This window comes from Scomber scombrus, chromosome 21 (assembly GCF_963691925.1).
Source record: "Scomber scombrus chromosome 21, fScoSco1.1, whole genome shotgun sequence".
NCBI lineage: Eukaryota > Metazoa > Chordata > Actinopteri > Scombriformes > Scombridae > Scomber > Scomber scombrus.
Genome location: NC_084990.1, coordinates 6,898,893 through 6,924,506, shown reverse-complemented (window position 1 = coordinate 6,924,506; position 25,614 = coordinate 6,898,893). Strand labels below are relative to the sequence as shown.

At 38.3% G+C, this 25,614-nt stretch overlaps 1 protein-coding gene across 1 annotated transcript in view; it reads left to right on the top strand.

Moving 5' to 3' along the window:
- Window positions 1–4,826: 4,826 nt before the first annotated feature.
- LOC134003343 (ras-related protein Rab-26) overlaps window positions 4,827–25,614 on the top strand; it is an 88,038-nt gene continuing 67,250 nt past the window's right edge. Inside the window, exons 1-2 of the mRNA XM_062442506.1 lie at window positions 4,827–5,274; window positions 7,096–7,206. Coding sequence (XP_062298490.1) covers window positions 5,056–5,274; window positions 7,096–7,206 — 330 coding nt within the window. The 5' untranslated portion in view covers window positions 4,827–5,055. The remainder of the gene's footprint in view (window positions 5,275–7,095; window positions 7,207–25,614) is intronic.

The window sequence follows — 25,614 nt, the reverse complement described above, 5'->3', positions numbered from 1 at the left end:
AATTAATAAACAATCATTTGACTAACTTCTGTAAAATGTAAAAATGAACCATTTGAGAATGTCATTTCATCATTCTTATTTTCAACAGTAACCAATCACCTTTGATTTAGCTTGGTGTGAACCTGCTACCTATCTAGCCGGCTAACGAGCTAGGTGGGGATGTAAACTTGAATTATCTCTCAATATTAAAGTAAGAAGCCAAGCTTTGTTTGAAATCACCCGGAATTGACTTATTTAGTACTCCAAATATAATACACACTCAGTCACTTCCTCTATAGTTGCAGTAAATTGAGTTTTCTGACATGTGTAGCGTTCTTAATGAGTTGGGTTCTAGCTAACAATTTGGACACTCAAGTAAAATTGGCGGAGGGTAAATATAGTGCATTTTACTTTATATTAAATAATGAGTGACTTGAGACACAGCCCCAGTGTTAGCCACATGACCTAGCTGCTTAATTCACACACGTCATGGTCGTGCTTTTTGATTCTAAATATGTTCCTCGGAGAAACACAGACAACTATGAAAGGCAAAAAACATTTATCAAGACACACTTTGTGGGGGCTTTGGCCAACAGGAACTAGATAATAGTGCTAACGCAAACTCCAAGCTAGCTTGTTAGCCAGCTAGTTAGATAGCATGTGCAGCCTTGTTAAGCTACTGTGTCTACATGTCGTCTTTATTTAATTGATGGAAGAAGAAATCAGGTAATTTACTTATTGAAAGTAGCTACACTAAAATTTACAATTAAACGTAATTATACTGCAATATAAAAAACACTTGGCTTACAACTCCTGCAACAAAAATGTTATTTAAGGAAGAGTATATAATAGGGTGACCAGACGTCCCCGATTTCCGGGGACAGTCCCCGTTTTGGGTGACCTGTCCCCGAAAATGTCCCCGATTTTGACACTGAATGGGGGAAAAATGCGCGCAGACTCAAAAAAACAGTTATTACGGTAGCCATTTAACGCATCACCAGAGAAGACGTCGTATGACGTACAGACGTTATCAGGACGTACGACCAGACGCAGCAGCGTCAACAACAACAATCTAGAGGTGGCAAAAAGGAAAGGAAAGAACATCAGCGGTCATAAATGGTATGTTGTGTATGAACTTATTTATTTTGTGTGCAGTAGACTTGGCTGTGTGTGTGTGTGAGAAGTGATGTAACGTTAAAGTAAGTTGTTTATCTGAATTGAAGACCTAACGTAACTTTATAAAAGTCAGTGGACGTTAACATTATGCCAATGTTTTCATATCTGTCATTAGTGAAGCTGTAACGTTAACGTTAGCATGAGATTACCAGGTGACGACATTGTATGTGGCTCTGTTTTGGAAGAGGGGGAGGTGGAAAACTGCTTTGGTAACATATGATTTTCCTGTAGGCATAGGAACAGGAGACTCTGTTAAAAATAATAAATTAATTAATAATAAATCAATGGTTGATAGTTGTGTGTGTTAGGCTAACTTCTATATTTTGTGTCGGGCTGTGTGGGTTACTAATGACTGTAGTAGTTATAAATGCAGACCATCTGATTAGCTGATGCCCTGAGTCATGTATAATATTAATATACTCATATGTTTTGACTTGGTAATTATTATTAATTACATCTTGATGATATTTACTAGCTACTGGTCTGGCAGCTGTCTTTGCACATGACACTTAACTTTGGAAGAGAGATGTTTTTTCTAAAGTATTTTACATTTGTGTTTTTGCCACTGCTGTGCGCTACTGATACATGATATTGTGGGTGCTGATATTTTGATTTATTAACCAGGTCCTTTTGTGTAATAAAAGCTGGTTAAAATACATGAAAAAGTACTTTTCCCCATTTTTTATTTCATAATGATAATATTTAATGATTTTTCACTGCTGCATTGAAAATGTCCCCGATTTTCATTTCAGAAATCTGGTCACCTTAGTATATAAGTGTTATCAAAATGTACTTAAAGTATAAAAAGGAAACTAACTGGTTAAAATTAATTTGCTTAAGCACAGGTGTCATGACTGAAAGCTAACCTTTATTAAGAATTAGGTAGAGTGATAATCGTTTTTTAAATCAGTTACAATTAATTAGTTCAGTTGTTTCTCTTACATATATTTGATACTGAACACTTTTGGGCTTCATTAATATAATATGTATTGCGGATGATATGAAGTGACAAATAGACTATACTAAGGATAAATAAACAGGTGCATCCAATCAGTGTGGTTGTAGGGAGGAAGTTTAATTTGATTTGTATAGCCTAATATCACAAATTTGCCTCGTGGTGTTTTACAACTGTACAGCAATGCAAAAGCCTCTGTCCTTAGATCTTTAATTCAAATAAGGAAGAACTCCCTTAAAAAAAGCCCTTTTAACAGGGAGAAATGAAAGAAGCCTCAGGGAGAGGAAGAGAGGAGCACTCACTCTCCCAGGATGGACAGATGTGCAATAGATGTTTTGTGTACAGAATAGAACATGTATTACAAAATACAACATTCAACAGAATAGCACAATTATAATGGATTTATGTGATGAAGAGGAGGCCAAGCATCTTCCAAGTGCCACAAGAACAGAATGAGACCTGAGCTATACGACCTCGATCACCATGGAGACCTGGCAAGAGGACAGAGGAACACGTGAGAAGAGACAAGAAAAGACTATATTCACAGAGGAGAGTGAGAGACATTAGGTATGGCTGAACTCCTGCAGGATGAGGAACCAGATACAGAGGAACTCTGTTAGAACATCAGTGCAGGATGGATGTGTGCGTTCCACCCGTTCTTTGAGGCTTGTTGGTTTTGACGATGCACCGCTCTCACAGCATGGGTGTTTTTAATAATGTCATCATCAAACGTATCTGCATCCTGTTAGTTGTGTGTCCCGCCTCCGGACCGCAAATACATTTCCCTGCAGAACTGCTTTCAGAGCTTTCTTGTAGTTTTATGTGACTTTGATGGTTAACTTACAGACTGCACACTGGATCAAACTGTGATCCATTTTGTGCACTGATTGTGTAACAGACGGAAGGGTCGTGTGTCCGTCTCATCTATGGCTCATGGCATTTTCCCAGTTGCCTTCTGATGTAATGTTAAAGTGGAGGCGGTGGTGACGCTCGAAGACTGGTTATGACCAAAAAGGAGTGTAGGTTGTCTGTTCGATTCCCTGCTGAGACAAGTCTGGCATGTAGAGAAGCGAGTGAATCACATCACATCCATGGAAAAGCTTCTTTAGAAGGTTTAGTTCAAGTAGAGCTGCCTAGCTATTACTGGTTGCAGTTGTCAGCCCTTAAGTGTGGAAGTTTCCAACTCAATCAGTAGATAGCTGGAGAAAAAGATGCTCAGCTATGCTTACCAAGAAGAAACCAGCAATAATAGTGCATGTTCAGTACAGTACATTGTCTCAGCATGTGAGTCACTTTTGGACAGAACATCCTTTGCTCATGGTTATGTAAAATTCTTTACAAATAATGTATGATCACAGCACAGATGTAAGAAATGAAAAAAACATGTTTTCTTGCTAAAATCTATAGAGCTTTATGGACTCAAGGAGTGAGTCATGTAGTGTTTTCACATAATCTGGTAGCTACATTTTAGTCCTCAGCTCTGGCTCAGAGCACAGTTTCTCTTCTACATTTTAGCTCCATATTTAAAAATAGTGTCATTGTCTGTAGTTTATATTGGTTATATTGTTCATGAAAGAGAGCCAGCAGGGAATTCAGGTGAAAACATAATTGAAAAAAAAGCATAAATGGCTGCAATAATATGACATTCACACTGCTGACAGGTCAGCCTTGAATGATGAATGACGTTTTAGCTTAACTGACAGCGGCTCTTCAGATATTTGTACATTTTGTAAGTGGAAAAAACAATGTTAGCACATTTGGATGTAAAGTAGTTTATTGTCTTAGTGCATTACTGTGCTCACAGTGGACCAAGCTCCTCAGTATGCTAAATTTGACTTTTTATAATTAATGAAAAACCTTTGTGGGACTTGTGGTTGAGTGGCCGCATGATTGACTGGTGTATCAGACCATCATGTTGGTTTTTTCTCATTTCTTCACCACCCTCTGTCCAAGTTTTTTAACACTTTCCTGCTGTTTTTGAAAAATGCATGAGACTGTGGCCATGCCTAACTTCAGTATTCAATTCAATTTTGATGTACCCCAATTACAGGCCACTCTTCACAGGGCTTCTGTCACATTACCTGTAGCTATTTTTGCCTTTAGAGCAGTGCTGAATCCAAAAAGCTTCATTCTAAAACATGCACCTGCTGGCAACACAGTGATAACACCAACTAACATACCCTAGTCTGCCAGAAATCACATTTTCTAACATGCCTATTGAACTTCTGCTGCACTTGTGCGCAATTCCCAAAGGCAACAGCTGGATTAGTACTGGGCACTGGAGGGGTCCAGCCTTGAATTTTAAAATTGTGTCTGTGGAGAAAACGTGCTGCTCATACAGTTTCAAAACAGGGCCAATACCAAGCTGAACATTTAAAAAAGGAAAAATACACCCTAAAATACAATTCACATTATAACACTACTACACTATACATAGAATACTCAAAATGATTTAAGCATGTTTCTGACAAAAATGTCACCAGTGTCAATCATTATATAAGTGATGCTCTGTTTTCAATCTTAAAGATATATTGTGTGATTGGCAATTGTATAAACGCACAGGTTCAGTATCATTTTAAATCCGTTTTAGGGTGGATTGTCCCTTTAAACGCACGGAAACAACCATGCCTTCCTCCTGTGCGCTCCAAACATCACTATACTAGAGAGAGGGGGCAGAGGGAGAGAGCTGTTTACATTGTGAACCACGTCTTAGATTTATAGCCACCCTGCTCCACCACCAGCACAACAGCTGTCTCGCTTCATTGCCAGTTTTTTGTTCGTTACCAAATTACTCTTTACACACAGTGACAGTCATGATTTTGACGCACAGGTGAACTTGTTTCTCCTCAAAGCGCCTCGACAAGTACTCAACAAGGAAAAGTGATAGGAGAGTGCAAGAAAAGCCATCTCTGTTTCACATTTACCTTCTCAATCCTCTGTCTTTTATGCTCGAAGCCGAATTGGTGATCAGAGCCATGTCCAGGAAGAAGGCAGTGAAAGGCAAAGGGAGCTCCAGGAGCCCCAAGGCGTCTCCGAGCAGCGGCAGAGACAGCGGGAGGACGGGGAAGGGTTTGGCCGCCGCTGCCGCTCCATCCTCCGGACTGGTTTATCCAAGCAGACCGTCCATCAGCAACAGCGGAGAGTTTTATGACATCGCCTTTAAGGTGAGCTGGCAGCTTAGACTTTACAGTTTACTACTACAGTAAAGATAAGTGAGATAGTGTACGAGCATGCCTTCAATTAAGCAATCAGGAAATGATGGCAGGTGAGGTTTTCCTCAGTCAGGTGAAAAACAAGTTTGCAGTGTTTTTTCCGTATTTATTTTTAACAGAGTTATTGTTTGTAGTATGGAAGGTGAATTAAAGAAAATTATAAAAGCAAGATGTTTTAGCGTTGGAAGAAGCAAGTTGTATGCTCTTTCCCCCCATCAAATTAAGGTCTGATAGGTATGATATTTTGCTATCCACTCATAGACACTTGTGACCGTTTTCAGGGATGTGATAGGGATAGGGTATGTATGGTAACCCATTTCTGCAAACAAAAGGAAAAAGGTTTGTCTGCATAGTAATAGAAACACTCAAAAAAAAAAAAAAAAAAAAATTGACATAATATTTACTTAGCACTATCTCTTAAAGTTAAATATGACTATATTATTATCTTATAATTTTGAATTAATAAGTTGAACGTTTGACGTGATATCATTTTGTCTAGATATTGGCTTTAAAAAGTCAGATTTTCATAATTTTGACTTGTATGTCAACTTTGACTTTATCGTATGATTTTGACTAAAAGTAAAAAATTGACTCAGTATCTTGTGAATTATTAAATAAAATATTTAGTGTCATAAGTCAAATTTTTAGTGAAAATCTAGTAATAATGACGTACTATGAATATTGTTTATAGAAATTAAGTTTAACCCCATTTTTTTTTCTTCTGCTGGCAGTATTGGGCTTCCATACCTGTGCCTGTGTGGTATAGCTGTAGAATATTCTATGTAAATAAGTGGTGCTCTGTTTGCCAGGCTTGCAGGAAAAGTTAATTTCACCATCATTTCCCCAAGAAGGCACAGTCACAAGATGCCTGAGGAAGATTGTTCTATCCATACAGGCCAATTTGTTCCCAGTGATCGTAATTTGATCTGTTTAACCACAAATCTCCTCTCACTTGGTATCTCTCTGTATGAAATACTAAAAATGTTGAAACTATGTTGGCCAACAGGGATATTGATGTGTGGCACAGCAATAGTCCAGTGGAATAACATGAAGGAGATGGTGAGACATCTAATAAACAGTAGCACAGGAAGAGGCTTTTTTTGTACAATAGTGTAAAGTAGCTAATTTCCTTATTCACTAAAACATTGTATTTTCAGAATTCTTAAGTGAAAATATGAAATTGTAGATGATAAAGACTAATGATAATCAGCACTGAGCTTATGCCAATCTAAATTCTCATCATATGTTTGGCAGCTGGTATTAATTTCACACCCAGATTAACAACTGTTCCTATGACAGCCCTGCCAAAATCCATGCTCCATGCCCAACTTTCATTTCTAGGATGCACGTAATTGTTGCAATTGATATCTTAAATATCACATATGCTTACAGCAAATCAAACACAAAAGGATATAGTATCAGATTATATTGCTGTTCATAGAATATAAAAGATTAAATTAGAAAAACAATATATGCAAAATATACTAAATGATAGAAAAGTGAACAGAGTTTTGTGTTGCCTGACGACAAAGAAAGAAAGAAACAATCTTTGCATCCCAATGCTCATTTCTCTTTGTCCCACTGGTCTGCACAGTCTGCTCTTTCCCACTGGAGTGAGTAGAAATGCTGTGTTAGGGGATTTTGGAGTGTGTGTATATGTGTGTGAATTTGTGACAGTGTTGCATCGACTATACTACTGTGTATATGTGGCAAGTTTTCACCTGAGCTGTTCTCCTCTCCGCCTTAAACACTTTCTGTCTGTTTCTGTCTCAGGTGATGCTGGTGGGGGATTCAGGTGTGGGGAAGACTTGTCTGCTGGTCCGCTTCAAAGATGGAGCCTTTCTAGCCGGGAGCTTCATCTCTACTGTGGGCATCGACTTCAGGGTGAGTGCACACACACACTCACATACAAACACACACTCCGGAGAAAAGTGTACTGAATTTCAAAATGAAATGAAGGATGTTCTCATCATTGCGGTTTGAGTATACTTTACACTTTTAAACTTCAACGCCCACAAATGATCCTTCAGCCTAAGCCCTGCAGTTCTGTTGCAACACCAGTCAGTTTATCTGTTTTCACACAGCAAATGCAGTTTACAACTAAAATGGTGGCACATTTTCCATCCAAAATTCATAATAGCCTTTTTAAAACATGTTCTTCATTTTAGACAGAGGTGGACCATTGATTTTGTTGCCTGAAATGACTTTAGCTAACTGTCTCCGGCTGACTTCTTAATGTTTCAAGCTGACTTTTAGAACAAAATCCTGTAAAAATGGTCCTTAAATATTTCCTTGATGGCTTCATACATACCCTTCAAAAAGACTGAGGCTAAAGTTGCATGTTGAAATGGAAAATCTTTCTCACCAATTTCATAGACATGGAACTAAGGGAGCAAAATCGTTCTTGTATTGCCACGAAAAGCTAGTTAGTCCTAGTACTCTTAGTAAGATATTATATTTTTCATTTCAAGTAAAATAAAGTGAAGATTAATGTTTTAATGTGTTATGTGTTGTTTTAATGTTACAAGAGAAAATACGTATAGGCAGGCAAGTGTGTTTAGTGAACGTCATGCTATGTTGGATAAGGAGTTTATTGGGAGTATAAAGAGAGAGTGTAAATTTGCTCGAATCCAATAAATAGCAGGATAGCCGCTAATGTTAGCATAAACTCTGTTATAGTGTACCATCCAGGACAGTATGGTGGTACCAACAGTGGATATACTATCATGAACAAGAATTTTTTTGTCTATGGTAACCTGTAACCCAACAAAATGTAGTAGGCTAAGCCAATGAATTGTGCTTTGGCCTTGGAAGTATAGTCAGTCACTAAATAAGTTAACTAGAAATGCTAACATCTGCAGTTTACATTAAAGATGAACTGAAACGGTACAATTTTGCTCTCATGTTTTTGGTTTTGGACAGGCTAAATAAAAAGACACAAGCATCCAAAACCATTGAGTAACACATACTATTACAGCACCATATACACATTTTTGAATGTGGAGAAATTCAAGATATCTTATTCATGATTGCTAAGCTAAGATTGGACAATTGCTGTTCAGGGACAGCATTTTGCAAACATTCATGTGCTGGCTCTCTTCCCTCGTGTCTGTACAATATGAGTCCATGACTTGCAGTGTGTTTAAAACCTATCTGCTTCACCCAGAGGGACACAACACATTCCAACTGTGTTAAGCTAAATTAAAAAGGTAATTTAAAGTGAGGGTTTTTATTGACGGGCTAATTTTTTTTTTACCTCTAATGGCTAACCCATTTCCTGCCTATCGTGCCCTTGGGGAATGTGCAACCACACTTTAAGTGCCACATCCACGGACTAGAAGCAGTGACCTGTTTCAGTCTTTTACTGTCTTGTTGTTCCCACAAGCAAGATCCCTTTAACTGCAGAATCTGACACAGCTGTTAAGAAAACCTTCCCCTAGGAGGCATTCTCAAGCCTTTGTCACTGATGCTGTCATCCAAGGCGACTTACAGTTGAACAAGTGTAGCAGTAAACTCCAGGATAATAACGGCAATAGCAGTGAGCGGTACAAGAAAAACACACTGTTTTGATGCAACCCAGCAGGATGTCTTAGGATGTGTATCAGTTGAAATAGGTCCCATGGTTTGGCATATGAACAGGGCCACACTGCATATTAAGAATGTACCACATTTGGTGTTCTGCCCTGTAACCTGAAGTCTTTTGGTTGGTATTTTCCCGATTCCATAGCTGAGAGGCTTTTAAGAAACCTATCTGCCAACAGAAAAAGTAACAGTACAATCAGAAGGATGTAGCAAATAGGGGAGCAACTTTGAAACAAACACTGCTGTCCTGCGGCAATGACTGAAAAATAGGACAGTGGTGGAGAATACAAGTATGTTTTGGGCTAAAGGAAACAGAACAGTCTTTTCACAAGAACTACCACCGGCAGTAGAGAGGTAAAAATAGAAAAACACTCTGCATTGATGGAAAAAAGTCCATGCAGCAAGAACAGTTGGTCAATATCACTTCCATAAAGACCTTGTTTACACTTTGTTTTAAACGTGTGTTGGGTGGTCGGATCATAAGTAGACTCCTAAACACAAGTGTAAATGACCATTGACTATTGGCACATTGCGATACCTTTGACCTTCTAGCGGATTCGACAAAATCTGAACACAAATGGTCAACTGGACACCTTGGAGACATATGATAGACTCAGGTGTCTCGGCTGTGTTCAGATCACCGAAACGTATAAAACCAAATGTAAACAAAGGGTCTACATTCATGGATTAAAGTCCATGCAGCAGGAACATTTGGTCATTATCACATCCATAAGCAAACAGATTAGAGAGTATTTTATCCAGAAAATGTCCACACTGCTGGACCAAAAAACATTACTGCTTGCCTGACAAAACATGATGAAGATCTCTATGAAATCAAAATGTTTGCCCCATTAAATTGATTTATTCTCTCATTATCACTATTATACCTTGAAACTGCCTTCCCTGGTTCTGAAGGGTGACAGTATAGGCATATAATTATTGTAATTAATCATTTATGGGTTATTTCAAGGCCACACTCAAAATACATACATTTTCTTTCTTTTTCTCCTCAGATTATTATTATTTACTTTTACAGACTAGTCCAGAACACTCTAATCAGCACTCACATTCACACAAATATGCTTCTATTGTTGTACGGATTAAACAAAAGAGATATAAAACATTAAAGGACCAGTGTGTAGGATTTTGTGGCATCTAGTGGTGAGGTTGCAGATTGCAACAAACTGATTATAGCTCACCCTCCCTTTCCAAGCATATAGGGTATGAGATCCTACAGTGGCTGCAAAACATGCAAAAAATGTGAAAGGCCCCTCCTAGAGCCAGTGTTTGGTTTGTCCGTTCTGGATGGCAGACTCCATTAAAGAGCACTTTGTAGATATGTAGGGTCCCTATGTAGATATAAAGAGCTCATTCTAATATAATATTATATTATATTCCATGTCTGCCTTGTCCACTCTGCTAGATGCCACTAAATGCTATGCACTGCACCTTTTATAAATGAGCTTTAGAGGAACTGGTCGGAAGATTTTGTAACTTTTGCTTCTAGTCTTTATGCTATGCTAACATAGGCTAATGGTCTCCTGGTTTTAGCTTCATATTTTGTGTAGAGACATGAGAGCGGTATCCATCTTATCATTTAACTCTTGGCAAGAAAGAGAATACATTTATTTCCCAAAGAGTATAACTATTCTCTTAATCCTTAAATCAAATCTTGAACCTTCAAACTGCCCTTTTGAAAAAGTGAGCAGATAACACATGAGCACACACACACACATACACACATGTGCTCCACATCTACTGGTTTTTAAAGCGCCCTCTAAAATCTCACTTCTCTTTATTGTCAAGCTTTTTTGATGTCCAGAAACACTTTTTAATACATCAGTTTAAACAATGTTATTATTAGCAACATGAATATCTAGGCTGTGGAGACAAACAGAAACACACTCTTGTAATCTTTAGAAATTGGTCTGCTTCATCTGAAATGATAAAAAACATGAAAATGAACTGTGTGTGCTTCATTAGGCACTTTGTTGTTTTTTTTTTAGTGATAAGCATTTTGAATAATTGCATTCATCTCAAAAATGAGAAAATTGAAACAACCAGAGCTAAAGTTTTGCAAAGTGTATTTGAAGTGTTTCTTAGAACAGGATATACTCTTTTTGAATAGCAGCTAGCTTAGTGGAAAAGTTGAGAAACATGCATACAACTAAAGCTCACTAAACAGTGGCTCTGTAACAGTGTAGCCTCTGTATGTGCTAAAATGTTAGCGGTCAGCCTCAGAGCTAGCTATCTCGCTATCTAGCTAGATGTAATTAATTTGGCAGTAGATTTGGAGTTTCAGCGACACCTTGAAGTGGAGGTTATCTTGAGTTAAATAATAATATAGATATGATGCCAAGTTAACATCTACAAAAGGCTTTTTGGCTAAATTGTAGCTTAATGCTCTAGGGCGGAACACTCTTTTATCAGTATGTATAACTGTTATTTTCCAAAGTTATGGACAGTCTGTAACCATTCTATATTGATAAGTTAACTTTGTCAAAAGTTTTTATTTATTTCAATTCTGACTGTTTGTAGGCAGCGTGAGAAGCTCTTATTAAATCCATAAATTGGTCTAAAGCTATAAAGTTCTGACAATATGAAATCACATCAGCAGGGAAACAACAAGCTTGTTAGCCTTTCACACAGCCAGTTGTCAGCTCTGCAACAGATAAGAGCAGATAGTAGGACAGGAGTGATGAAAAAGATGTGCTGCTTTTTATATATTGTGTCTTTTTGAGAGCAGCGCGGAGCATTAAAAACCAGCAGTTTTCAACACTGTCAGGAATGTGCAGCGATGTGACCTTTTGCATTTTAAGATAATGAGGAAAAAGGACTCAGCGCCCCGTTGGAAAAAGTAACTTCTGCCTGCGTTTTCTCCATCGATTTTATATCTGGCCTGACAGAATGAAATGATGAGTCAGAAATCGAGCTTCAAAACTCCACTCTTGGTCTTTGCTCTTTTGTGCTTTCACTGGGAGAAGGTGATTAGAAATGCTGATGAGATGTATCTGTTTCCATGGTGGAGGAATGGCAGGCTGTGTTTCTGCTTCTTTTTCTCGTAATGTCCATGGTGTATGTGTGTGTGTGTGTGTGCGCATACATTTAATTACCTGTCATTTCCATAGCATGGCTTTCCTCTTTGCTTTCTTCACCTATTCACTCTGCTCGAAACGATGCAGCGCAGCACCAGACTGGTTAATCATTAGACAAACTGCTGCACAGGCCGCCCTGACACAGATGCTTGTGTGTGTGTGTGTGTGTGTGTGTGTGTGTGTGTGTGTGTGTGTGTGTGTGTGTGTGTGTGTGTGTGTGTGTGTGTGTGTGTGTGTGTGTGTGTGTGTGTGTGTGTGTGTGTGTGTGTGTGTGTGTGTGTGTGTGTGTGTGTGTGTGTGTGTGTGTGTGTGTGTGGCGTGGCATGGCAGGAGCGCTAATCTGCCAGAGCATGACAGGTGGATAATGCTCTCCACCCTCACTGCCCTTTCGAGCTAATTGCCATGTGACACGGTTTGTGTATGTTTGTGTGTGACCAGTAGCACCTAACTCTTTCAGGAGGAACAGCTGTGGGTAACAGCTGGCTTGAGTTATATATAGTAACATATTCATGGAGAACCTCAAAACATTTTAAGGATCTTGTTACCTGCTTGTAGAGTGTAGACTTTATCTACTCAAGTTTTCATACCTTATTTTTGAAATTCCTGCAATAAAATGACTAATATACTATATATACTATAGCATACATGTATAACTCTTACACTTGAGTATGAGTAGCAAATAAGGGCAAGTTAAAGGTGCAGTATGTTGATTTAAACATCAGTACATGTACACAAACGATACATTTTTACATTTTATAAAATCATGACTTAATCTTACTTACTCAATCTGTCTGCAGTACCCTAAAACATTTTGATGTCCCATATCCCAGTTTTATAATTACCGGTTTATTGTGTTCACTTTGTGTCTATTGCTGAGTGTTCTTCCTGTTTTTTTCCCCCTTAAAGGTATTTTTAGGGAGTTTTTCCAATTTGTATGGAGGGTCTATGGTGGCACATTTGTGATAAAATTGACTTTGATTTGACTTGAACTCTCCAATTTACTAGCAGCTGTGTCAGATTTAGAAGGAAAAGGCTAGATTGCTTTACAAAACACAAAAAGCCACTGTTCTTTGGGGTGAATGGGCCTAAACTCAAATGACATATGTCACATTTGTCTTATATTAATCACTGAAATAGTTTTTAGGAAAAATCTGTGGCAAGCGTGTCATCCTCTACTCTGCATTTTACTCTGAACCAAGAGGTGAGATTAATGCCACAAAGACTTAATGGCACAAAAGTGGAAGATTGTGCTGCTCCTCTATAGCCAGCAGTGCCAGTGTTTTGAGGAATTTGCAAATGTGGAGGGAGTTAGAGGATGACTAGAGAAACTGCTTTTCAACATGTGTATCCTATTCAGGGTAAAGACAAAGGTAAAGAAGAACGATTCTGACCAACTGAGTTTAGTATTCAGAGATTCATGAGATTTGAGAGGCAAATATTTGATTGGCTGTTGCTTCCATCATCCAAGCTATTCTTCATAGCACTGTGGTTAATCTGACTGCAGGGTTCAGTAGATTATCAGCAGATCTTCTGAAGACTAAAATGCTTTGAATATCAGACCTGTGAGACGTACACTGGTTTTACAAGGCTAGAGAGCAAAACCCAGAAGTTTTAGAATTGGTAGTAAAAACCATTTGTCCTTTTGCCCCCGATGAAGACGAGTCATTTGCAGACTGAATTTGTATCTTGGTACTTAGTATATAGCTCATGTGTTTGTGTGCATGCTTACATGGAAGACAATACACGTGTACAAGCACACGTATGGGCCACGTTCTCATCGACATACCAATCAGTCTGAAGAGGACCGATGGTGATTTCGGACCCTCTGTGGGTCTTCAGGCTCCCAGACGACGTCAATCGATCCTTTTTTCTTTTTTTTCTGCTGCTGTGAATCTTAATTCCCCTGACAGAGACTGTAGCTGTGTTCAGACTGCAGGCAAATCTAATGATTTAAGAAAAAAAAGAAAGAAAAAAACCCCCCTGATTATATGCTTGACTGTCCGCTTTGTAATTTACCGCTGACCACACTGGCCAACATTGGTTGTCATAGTAACGATGCACAGGTACACCAAAGAAAGGCAATTTTCTGTCCACAATATGAAAAGGGTGAAAGGTAGCTTACATTAAGCATGGACAGCCACAGACACACACATAAATAGATTTACTCTCATAGTCCCACATTCACACACAGTCATGACTAAATGCACACACTGAGACAGAGAGGAACTGTACTTCTGTCATCAGATCCATATTGTTTTTAAGCGTAAAATGAATCATTGATGTCTTAAGGGCTTTACTGTACATCTACATCTTACGTAAGTGTATCTGTGGCGTCTGTGACCTGATTTCACCATTATCCACTCACACAGCACTACTGACATATTACTTTGTCAGTTTACATAACACTGTGTAGTCTCTCATCAGCGCTGCCAGGCAGCTGCGGGTTAGACAGCACAGGCTCATGTGGACTGTGGCTTCCAAAGCGTCATTTCAATAAACATTTAAACATTAGCATATAGATGTATTTGTGGTTCTACATCTTGGTCAAAGACATGTGCACAAAGGCAGCCAGGAATAAAAGCACCAACCCTGTGATTACTGAAGGAAATGGACACATTTTAGAGCTGAACAATTTTAGGAAATTGCGATTAAAATAGTGATGTACTATGAATTAAATTATAGTGTTGTATTTGTGATCTACACTGCATTTAACAATATATAATTATACTAAACATTGTCATACATCAGTAAGAGAAAAGTTATCATCTAAGTAAACTGGCATTATTGTCTATAGAGAAAATGTCCAATTCAACGCACATGTATTAAGATTCAAAAGTGGGGTTAAATAGATTGAAAATGACTGTATAATGGGCCAGTTATGGTTATAATGAAAAACTAAATTAAACAACATCTGGACGCTCTGCTGGTTTTTAATGAACAGCAGAAAAATGACACATACTTTCTATTTTCTAAACACAAAAAAATGAAACACAGTGGCATTTCTTCTTCCACAAAACCATCAGCTAGACAGCATGCAGAGAACATATTAAAAAGGTAAATTTTTTCACCAACTCACAGAATTAATGGTAATTAGCTACTGCCGGTGACAGTTGTCATTATAATCAGTGAAAACAACAGTTTGAAACATTCATTTGTTGCAGCTTGTTGACATTTTGACACAGTTATAATTATGTGAGTTGCATCACACCCCCTGCGATATGAAAATTGCACTGTTTCAAATGGTGATATGGTGAATGGATTGCACTTATGTAGCTCCTTTCTAGTCTTCTGACCACTCTAATCTAATGCACATTCACACACACACACACACACACACACACACACACACACACACACACACTCACACACTCACACACTGCTGGAGCAGCCATCAGGAGCAATTTATGGTTCAGTATGTTGCACAAGGACACTTTGACTTGCAGACTGGAGGAGCCACAGCGGCGCCATCATCATTAAGCCCTAACAAATGTAGTTTTCTAAATACGATGATTCCATCGCTTAAAGGTACATTTTGAATCAAAAAAAGCTGTTTACAAGGGTTTGCCTAATTTGGGAGTTCATTGTAAAAATTATCAGAGATAAAGAAACAATTCCAAATCTGAATGGGATGTACTACATGCAGGTTAGAAGAATATGAGTGACGTTTGTAACAGAAAGTTTGGAAACTGCTCAGCAGAGGTTTGTGCTGTGCTCAATGATTTCTTCAATCGTTATTTAGTTGAATATTGCTCTCTGGCAAAAATGATGAACACGTAACAATGTGAAGCTCATACTTGTCAAGAATGTAAGATCAAAGCCAGTCAAACATGATTTAAAAATCACCAAACAAATAAAAATAGAGAACGGATCAACAGCATCATTAAAAGCGTTCTATCCGTCCGGAGCTCGTCATCTGCTCTTCTCCTGTGATGTGGGTTTAAAATAAGCCATATGCAGATGCACTTCAGTATTTATGAATAAGCAAAATGATGAAACATGTTCATGCTAATAAGCCGCCATGGGACAACAACACCAGGAACAGCACAAAGTCAAAGCTACATTTTCTGTCGTCTTACATAACCTGTCATTTCTTCTCCTATTTCCTTCATCACTAATCCTCTCTGCTGTAGGTTTTTGTTTACATCTACTTTCTTTCTTTTTGGGTCTGGTAAGGGATTTGTGTTCTATCATGCTACTCTAGCTTGTTAGTAGTGAAGTGGCGCTGTAGATCAGGAGACCTTGGGGCAGATATACGGTAGACAAAGGTATCTACAGAGTCGGCCTGCTCGGTTTTATCTTTTTCCCTTTGCGTCACATGATTCCCCCAGGAGACTGTTGTTATGGACCAGTAACCGTGACAACGAAAGCAAAGCAATGAATGTGTAGAAACTGCTTCCATCAGATTTCTGCTGGTTTGGTTGGCAGATGACCTAAAGACACATGTGGTGATGTGATGTGGTTTTTAGCCCGTAGTCGTTCTGGGCAGGTTGGGTTAAGCGACACTTTTCCTCACACCCTCATAGTTCAGTGTGCTTTGAATCGAAAGCGTTCCAGTGCAATCACAGTGTTCAGCTGGAGGCCGCTGAACAGCTCCACTGGAGCAAGTCAGGGTTAAAGTGCTGATCTAAACTACACAAGATTTCACATGGAAAACAGATCTCTTCGTACAGCATGAGAAGCAAATGAGGATGTAGATGTCCTCACTGTTGTTGATGGAATTTGCTGGTTTTAATGACTTGAGGAGGGGTTTGCATTCAATTTAATGCCCACATTTGAATCAAATGAATTCCTGAGCAAAATGATATTCCAGACATTTTGTGGAGAATACTTTTAAACAGCATTCACACAATTGGGAAGGTGATTTGTTTTTTGGTAGCTCATCAAAACTGTGGGGCAGGGTGGGATATAAGTGGAATTTGGACTCATGACAAAGGTATGTCTTAAATCCTGCTACAGCTCTAAGTGATATAAATATTATATATTTAAAAAAAATAACCACAGTGGTTTAAACATTAGAAGCCTTAACATAATGATTAAACAAGTTAATGTTGTATTATTAGTGCTTAATGGTCCTGGACATAGCTTGAAATACCTTTGCTGCCATTATTTGTGATATTAGAGTGAATTATAATTTTTACTTCATAACATATTAAAATGATTAGGGTGTGATTTTTGCTGGGATTTGTACCAAACAAAGATGTTTTCTTAAGTCTGTATAATATGACGTGTAGGCCAGGACATCTCTGCAGCACCACAATACGTATTTAAAAGGGTATTTTGACACATTTCTCCTTTAACAATATTGTGCCTACCATGATTTGAAACTTGCAGAAGGCCGTATTCTGATTTCAATTAATTGTTCAGCCCTAGCTGGAGTAAACAAATATGTTGGATTGGCTAAAAAAAACATGGTTATTGAGAACAGTGAGACTGAGTCAAAACATTAAAGTTGTGGGCAGTAAAATCCTCATCCATGAACTGAAAGATGTTAAAAGTTAGTTATATCATCCTTCATTAATATGACATTTTAAATGAATACAGCTTTAAATTAAATCAAACTAAAAGGAACATGAAGCTGAGGATTCTTGTGGATTTGGTCCATGGTAGATGAGCTAACTAAAGCTGGCTGATTAGGTTCGGGGAAGCTTGTGTTCTTGGTTATATTATCAAAAGGCCAATGTTTGAAGGGATGCAATCTTTAACCACCAGTGTTGAAGGTAAATATTTCTCTTATCTACCTGCCCAACCTTCACACTCTTACTTTTTGCTGCTTTATAACAAACATCAATTCCCTGCTCTGGGGCTGACACTGCAAAGATAGCAACTAAACACATTCATCTTCATGAGATTCTTCTTCCTGCTTACTCTTCATAAAGTTAGACAAATCCATTTATTAGCAGCTCAATTTAATTACACCCATTCACAGTCTTCTTCCTGGGGAGCTCAACTAGCAGAGTATGGTGTGTTTCTCAAGGGTAGCACAGCCAAGTCCACCTTTTCTCTGCCAGTCCAGATGTCCAAACTGGCAACTGACAGTCTTTGGTACACCTGTGAGTTTATATTTGAATTGGCTCTGAACGGTCTTTGATTGAGTCGTTCAAATGCGTTTTTATAAATAAATATGAATTAGACCTTAGTATCCTGCCTACGTTCAGGTTACCGTCGTCACCGGTGAGATCAGATTTATAATTAGAATTTAAGTAAGGAGATTGAAAGTACTTGCTCAGCTCAAAGACGACAGATGACAGTTTCTTTGTGAGGAATAAGTTGCCTGTGCCTGCGTGAGAGAGAATAAGTACAAGATGGATAGACAGAAAAAAGGTTGTTAACAAACTGCGTCATTTCTAACAGCAAGAGGACAGAGTTTGAGTTATGAGAAATCACAACACAGCTGTATTCTCTCCTGTTTTCCCCATCTGGGTCAATCCCGTCTGAATTTGCCGTCGTGTCTCACCGGTGCACGACTGCACACTACAGTGCTTTCGGCAAATTATATAGACAGACTTTTACATTTTCAAGCTGTCCCAGAATATTTGGGAATGTGGTTACAAAGGCTTTTAGGGAAATGAGTTGCAAATTGTGTCTCATTGTCTCCCCTCTCCAAACAAAGATATTCCTAATCTCCGTCCATAGGGAAGGAACTCATTTATCTTTTAAATGAAAGGAAGATAATTTTCTGAGATGGCACATAATTACCATAGCATGAGTACATTTTGACAGTTACTTCCTATTCAGGCAATTTACAAATCCTTCTCCTTCTCTGTTTCTAAAACTCTGATTCATGCCTTCATCCTATCCACACTCAGGTACTGCAGTAGCTTTCTTTATGATCAATGTTATTTACCACCATCCATGACTAAGCACCAGACTTTTGGTGACAGGGTAGCTGACCCCTCCCTCTAGAACTTCACCCAAACACATCATGACTGCATTTGTTGTCATGGTACATGTTTGTACTGTATATGTATTTTAAAGATAAATACACAGAGACCAAGTTGTAACAATCTTCCTAAATGCGTCACCCTTACAGGTATTCTTAATTAATGAATCTCTAGGGACGCTCTTTAAGTCCCTTCTGAGAATTAAGAATTAAGGGCCGAATTGTTATCTGCCATATCCTCCCAGGACTTTCCATCTCTGTCTCTGTCTAATGAGCGGTAAAGGTGCAGTGACCAAGTCCCACGGCTCACTCTTGATGATACCTGTTCGGAACATTTTCACATGGGAAGCAGAGAGCACAAGTTTTAGTGTGTTTTTGGCTATGAAGGCAGTAGAACACAATCGTAAGACAACAAAAATATCCATTACAATTATATAACATTGTAATATTATTGGTATGTGTCACAGAAGATCAAGAATTGATCAGGAATGGTTTATTAAGGAAGTTTTCTGCTTAAAAGGCACATCGATGTGATGCTGCCAGCACTACAATTGGGGGCACAAGTCAGCTCTTTTCAGCACTTGTTAGGCAAGTTTCTGAGTCACCCTGTGCTGTTGTTGCTGCTCTAGGCAGGTATGTAAAAGTGTAACCATGTTATCAGCCTCAGCTACAAATTGGGCAAAGCAAAATATCCCAATCCCTCTGAGAGAAGTATAATTGTTGATTAGACATAGATTCACTTTATTTCCCCTACTGGAATTGTAGTTTTAGATACGGTGGGAAGTCTTGTCAGAACATACAAGGTTATGTATTAAAAGTTGATGGAAAATAAAATCACCACCCGCATCGGCCATAAAGAAGGCTCGGCTGCTGAGGTAAATATTTCACATTTGTTTTAGCGATCCAGCGGAGCATTAACGTTATAGGGCCTTCAAGGAACCTTTTAGTAAATGCAAATTCAGAGGAACCATCACTGCGCTTCCTCTGAGAACTTTTCACATTAAGTATCTGTACACCTACCTTAACCTTCAAAATTAATTTCCAAGTTATATTTTTCCAGTGAGAAACCATAACCCCAAAAGTACATTCAGTATGTAAAAATCTGAAAACACTGACAGATGAGCATCTGCAACATAATCATGCATATTAATAGACCTGCAGAAACAGATGTTTAAGGGTCACTCCAGCTTGGAAGGGTTTCTTTCTGTATCCCTGGATTGTACAGCTGTAAAACGAATTAGATAAAAGATATACAGTGTGTATGAATTTGGTCTGTTATCGCTGTTGATGAACGAGAAGCGAGTAAGAGGGAGTAAATAAAACCAGTATGTGTAAAGGCCTTTTTATATGCACATCGAGAAGAAGCGAAATTGGTTAGTGGTAAGAAAGTAGATCAAACTCCCTTGTATTTAATCCTTACTATCAAAGGTCAAGGCCAAGGTGGTATCTTGGTGATCAATTAACGTGCCTGTAATGCGTCTTCTGTGGAGATAATGCAGTCTCCGTTCTGCCTGCTTGTCCCAAGCATAATGAATCAAACCCTTAATCCCACAACAATGATATTCACAAATCATGTCTGTGGAAAGGCTCCACCGAAGACATGAGTGAGGCTGCGTTTCTTCTTTTGTGTGTGAAATTGATTCAGAAGTCGTCATGGGTTGAATTTTTAATTTCACTGCATTTGGTGAGTGCAGTGCGAACCGTCACAGGCACACATATTTCTAAACCATACATTTGAAAACAAGAAGCAATATTGATGTGGGTATGTGGTGTTCATTTAACAGTTGACAGTTGTTACTTTTCATCACATTTTGGTGATTAAATTATTTAGTCAAGAAAGATTTGATATTTCAGTTTTCATAAGTGATTTTTAAAAAAACATTTTGATAAGCAGCTCAGCATTCAGAGCCTACATGTATGGCCTTCATGTGTTAAGTTTCAATGGTTACCGGCATTGTTCTTGTACATCGAAAGCTTAGTGTGGAAGGCAGCGTTTATCTGTTGATACCAGACTGTAATGGTTCACACACAGTGTCCACTTCACTCTGCTCTACAATAATACAACAGGCTCATTCTATCCAGTAAATACAGTTCATTCTTTACTGTTGCTGTTTAACTCACTGATAGTCAACTACAGGTACTGTAGTTTAATATTGCCTCCACATCCACAGCTATGTTAACCTTTACGTAGCTTACCATTTATAAATGCTGGCCTGCATGTTTTTGTAGCATGAGCAACTAAAATGTCAAATAACGCAATAGCATTTAGCCTATTTAGCAAACATCCTTTAGCCTGCGTGTGTTTTGAGCCACTAACAGCTAACAGGCTAACAGCCTACATAAATTCTGCACAGTCAAATTAACGTTGGCATTACCTCCAAATTTACGGTAAGGCTAGCTTACCTTGTTTTACCTGGTTTTCTTAGCTTTATTGTTTTTCCTGTGGAACATAGCTAATGTGACTGAAATGCAAGATAGTGCTTCATTGATTAGTGTTATGAAGAAGAGATGCTGTTTCTGGAGCTATGTAATTCACTGGAGCATACTTTAACATCATTTAAAAAGTAAGATTTAATGCGTCCATTCATTTGTCTTTTATCCGTTCATTTTTATGAGTTGATAGAAAATTGTCATATCGGTTTTGTTTTAGTTAAAGGTTATTTTTTGTTTGGTTTTAGACATACTTCTGTCATGTAAAAATATTTATATTTTTTATTTTATTTTTTGATTTTGTGGACAAAATTAACACAGCATCTATATACGTATGTTCTATGTGCCCTTGTTGAGATCTGGATGTGGCTGTTTGTGTTCACCATTCTTTGTACCTTTCCCTTTTGCTGAAGTAATTTCATACTTTTGATTGAATTTTAAGCTGCTGCTCACCAAGATAATTCATTTATTATTACTTTTAAGACCCTCATGTCTGGATATACATGCTTCAAGGTCATGATCTTAAAATCAAAGGATCAGGAAGCAGGAAATAGCCTCTTACAAAATGTTTGAAGAGCACATCAAGTTCAATTACAAAGGAAAAACAGAAGTATGGAGGCGGGTTTGTGGCGTGGTGTGACTGCTGGCATTTAAAGTGTAGTGAGACACCTGTATGTAAATGTATACAGTGTAGTAGATGCATAGATGAACAAAAACAGTGAGCTGAGGAGAAACAATGAAATGATCTCACAGTGGGGGAGTTTTAGCAGTGAATATCAATAAAATAAATGATGCTTAACTAGTGACTTCATTGGTAATTACACAGTATAAATTGGAGGCACAGCAGTGATGATGGTCAGTTATAAAGTTGACATTGATTACAAGAAGAAGAACACCATGTTCGAAGGGTGACAGGATAATGAAACATTTCAACATTATTTCCTCTTCCTCGCTCACATAATAAGAAATGTTGTTTGTTCTCTATAATGTGTTCAGTATTCTGTTGTTATAATATAATCAAACCAGTCTCTCACAGCACGGAAATCAGTTTTTTCTTGTTTTTGTGATGTCAGGGAGAAAGAAAAACATTGTAATCTTCAATTTTATGGTTGCATAGCAGTGTGGCCCCTGTAAACGATGTTTACAAACCTCTAAAAAATTCTCTGACAGACTTGACATGGCAACAACAGCAGAAAGATATTCACAGCTAGTATGGATAAGTGAAACTCAAGGGCAAGAAAAAAAAAGAATAAAGGTGTTTGATCTTAACAATGAAGACAATCTGACAAGCACATCACCATACTGCTGAAAATAGTTTTCTGTGTTGTAGCTATTTCAAGGATATTTGAACACAACAATGTGGCAATGCTCTGCAAATCACAGTTTCTATGCTCTGTGGCCATAGTAACATCCTGTGTACATTTCATTTCATATTTCATAGGTAGGAACTGATGTTTTTGGGGCCTAAAATGGAATGCATTCATATAGTGCCTTCCTCGACCTCTCAAGATGCTGCACAATACATGCCAGTGTTCACACATTCGTACACTGATGGCAGACGCTGCCATGCAAGGTGCCAACCTGCTCATCAGGACCGCTTCCTATCCAAGGTGGTCCATAAGGTTTCTATGCTCACCCATTCACACACACACACTCATAATTTGGGCTTGCAACTTTGACATATGGACTGGAGGAGCTGGGAATCAAACTACCGACCTTCTGATTAGTGGACAACCTGCTCTACCTCTTGAGCCAAAGTGGTGCACAAACAGCACTGTGCTCAGCTATATTATAAGCTGTGTACCAGTATCATTATAGTTCCATGGACATACACTGCAGGAAGTCTGCTGTGTTTACAGCTGTAGAAATTTCCCTTCAGGTATTTATTACTGCATCCCACAGTATAGTGCTGCAGAAACATCTCTTGAAAACAGCTGAAAATGAATAATAAAAAAAAAATCTTAACACTAAGATCTCTTAGATAACTTGTCACAATATTTTTTTTTGTAAATCCAAAAAGATAAAAGTACCCATTCAATAATCAACCATATAGTAAAATACTGTATCAATATTGGAAAACATTGTGAATTGTTCACAACCATAATTCTATAGTATGTGGTCTGAAAAGATCTTGACTATTGTGGGAAAAAAATAACCATCTGGATATGTTGTGAACTGTAGCCTTGTTTAAATCTTGCAGACACCCTCTCTGTATCTTAATAAGAACAGATGAGGCACATTTGTATGCACGGACAGTAAGGTCAGCCTGGATTACTGACCAAGGACAAAGCAGACCCTCTGACATTAAAGCTCCAGGGCTTGTTTGAGCTCAAACTACTGTTAGAGGATCTCAGGCGGTTCCTTGTTGAACTCCAAAAAAGACTTCAAAACCCCCCCGAAGATTTTCACCAAACAGTTAAGTGCTGTTTAGAAACCCATTTGAGATGAACTCCTGGTGGACTCTGTATCTTTTTAAAATGCAGAATAGTGCACAGGATTTGGAAAACGTGCACAAGCAGAAGCAGTGGTATGCATGTTCATTTGTGTGTTGACTGTGTAATGCTATTCTGGCTACTCCTTTATCACAGCATAACACTGTCTCTCACTAATGGCCCTAGAGAGTGAGGGATGAACAGTGGAGCCTCACACACACTGAACACACACACAAGTAAGCAATAAAACAATGAACTGCACGTACAGAATAAAGATGCCTAAGACACAATTTCCATCTTCTGTCCTTTCATATATCTTCCTTTATCCCCTCTCGTTCCATCTTCTGAAAATGCAATGACAAATCTCAACACTGCTGAGTAATAATCATACAATAATAAAACTTTGCCTCTCAATAAAATAAGGCAGGAAAAAATTACCAAGATGTAAAACTAATTTGCTCTCTGGCTTTTGATTATCACACACAAATATCGCCCTCCTACACATATAAACTAAGCAGGACCACATATACCAAACAGAAACCTTTAGAAAACTCCCTCATCGCTGTCAAACCCGCAGAGACACCCAGTGACTATTCATCAAATTGTCAGCCTGTACTTTCTTTACTTTACAATATGAAAGCCTCAACAAAATGCTGCAATATCACACAGAGCTTCCAGAATATTTAAACTAAAAGGGCTTTTGCACTGTGTACTTTAAATATGGAGAGATAACTGTTGGGGCTTAGGCAGAAGTTTTAAAGCCCAGTAAGACTTATTGGCAGAATGGGACACGTCTTAATAGGATTTCCAGCCTATTGTTTGGATAACACTATCATGTCTGGGCAAGGATTCAATGGTTTATTGGGGAATTACATGCTGCACATTTAAAGTAAGGGGTACTGTTGATGCTATTCTATTGTCCAGACACAGCCAGTAAGTACCTAAAGCACCTTGTCGAAAACTGTCACGGATAAATTCCTTGGGGATGAGTTTGGCAAACTGTTGAATAACTGTTTCAGACTGTTTCAACATGTGTCCAAGCACACTGTGCCCTTAAAGCTACACTAATAAATACTTCTCTATTAACAATGGAAACAACAACTATGTATAATATTGAAAGTGTCCCTTAAACCCACAGAGTTTAGATCTCACAGATGATTATCTCATAACTTTACAGCCTTGGCTCCAGCAGCAGGCAGCTGTTACCAGAGATTTTACACTACCTGTCAATCACCAAAAGGTACAAAGAGAAAATTAGCAATTTGTGGAGTGTTTATTGGCTTAGGAGCCAGATATTTTTGTCAGGTGTTATGTGATGTTCAGTAACATAATGATTTATAGGGACCTTAGAAACCTGGTGAACAAGTCTTGTAGATTTATATCATCCTACATATATCTGTTTTGATAAATTTGGCATGGTAGTATGTAGACATTAAAAAGAAAGGGACCAAGTATTGATCTTTGTGGGACTCCGCAGAACATTTTCAATATAAGCAAAATTGTACTTGACAGGGCAAAAGTGTGGAGGAGTGATATTTATTTTTCTGTCCCTATTGTTGGTGTTTGTATCGAAGGCCGATATCTCTACCTCATAGGCCAATGTCTGCTACCTCTATAAATCAGAAATGTGTTAATATTTTGACAAAAGTTGGAAGTTTGTTAGAAAGCGCAATCACAATGAAGCATTTTCAAAGCAGTTAGGGACACCCAAGATGGTAGTATGGGGGGCAATGGTTCCTTTCTATACTGAATTATGGTCTTGCTTCCAAGAATGATCATTCTGGTGATTTTGAGTGTACAGGATGAATGCTATCAGGAAAAGTTCATACTAACTTGGATGTGATCGTAGGAATAGCATTAATCCAGTTAATCA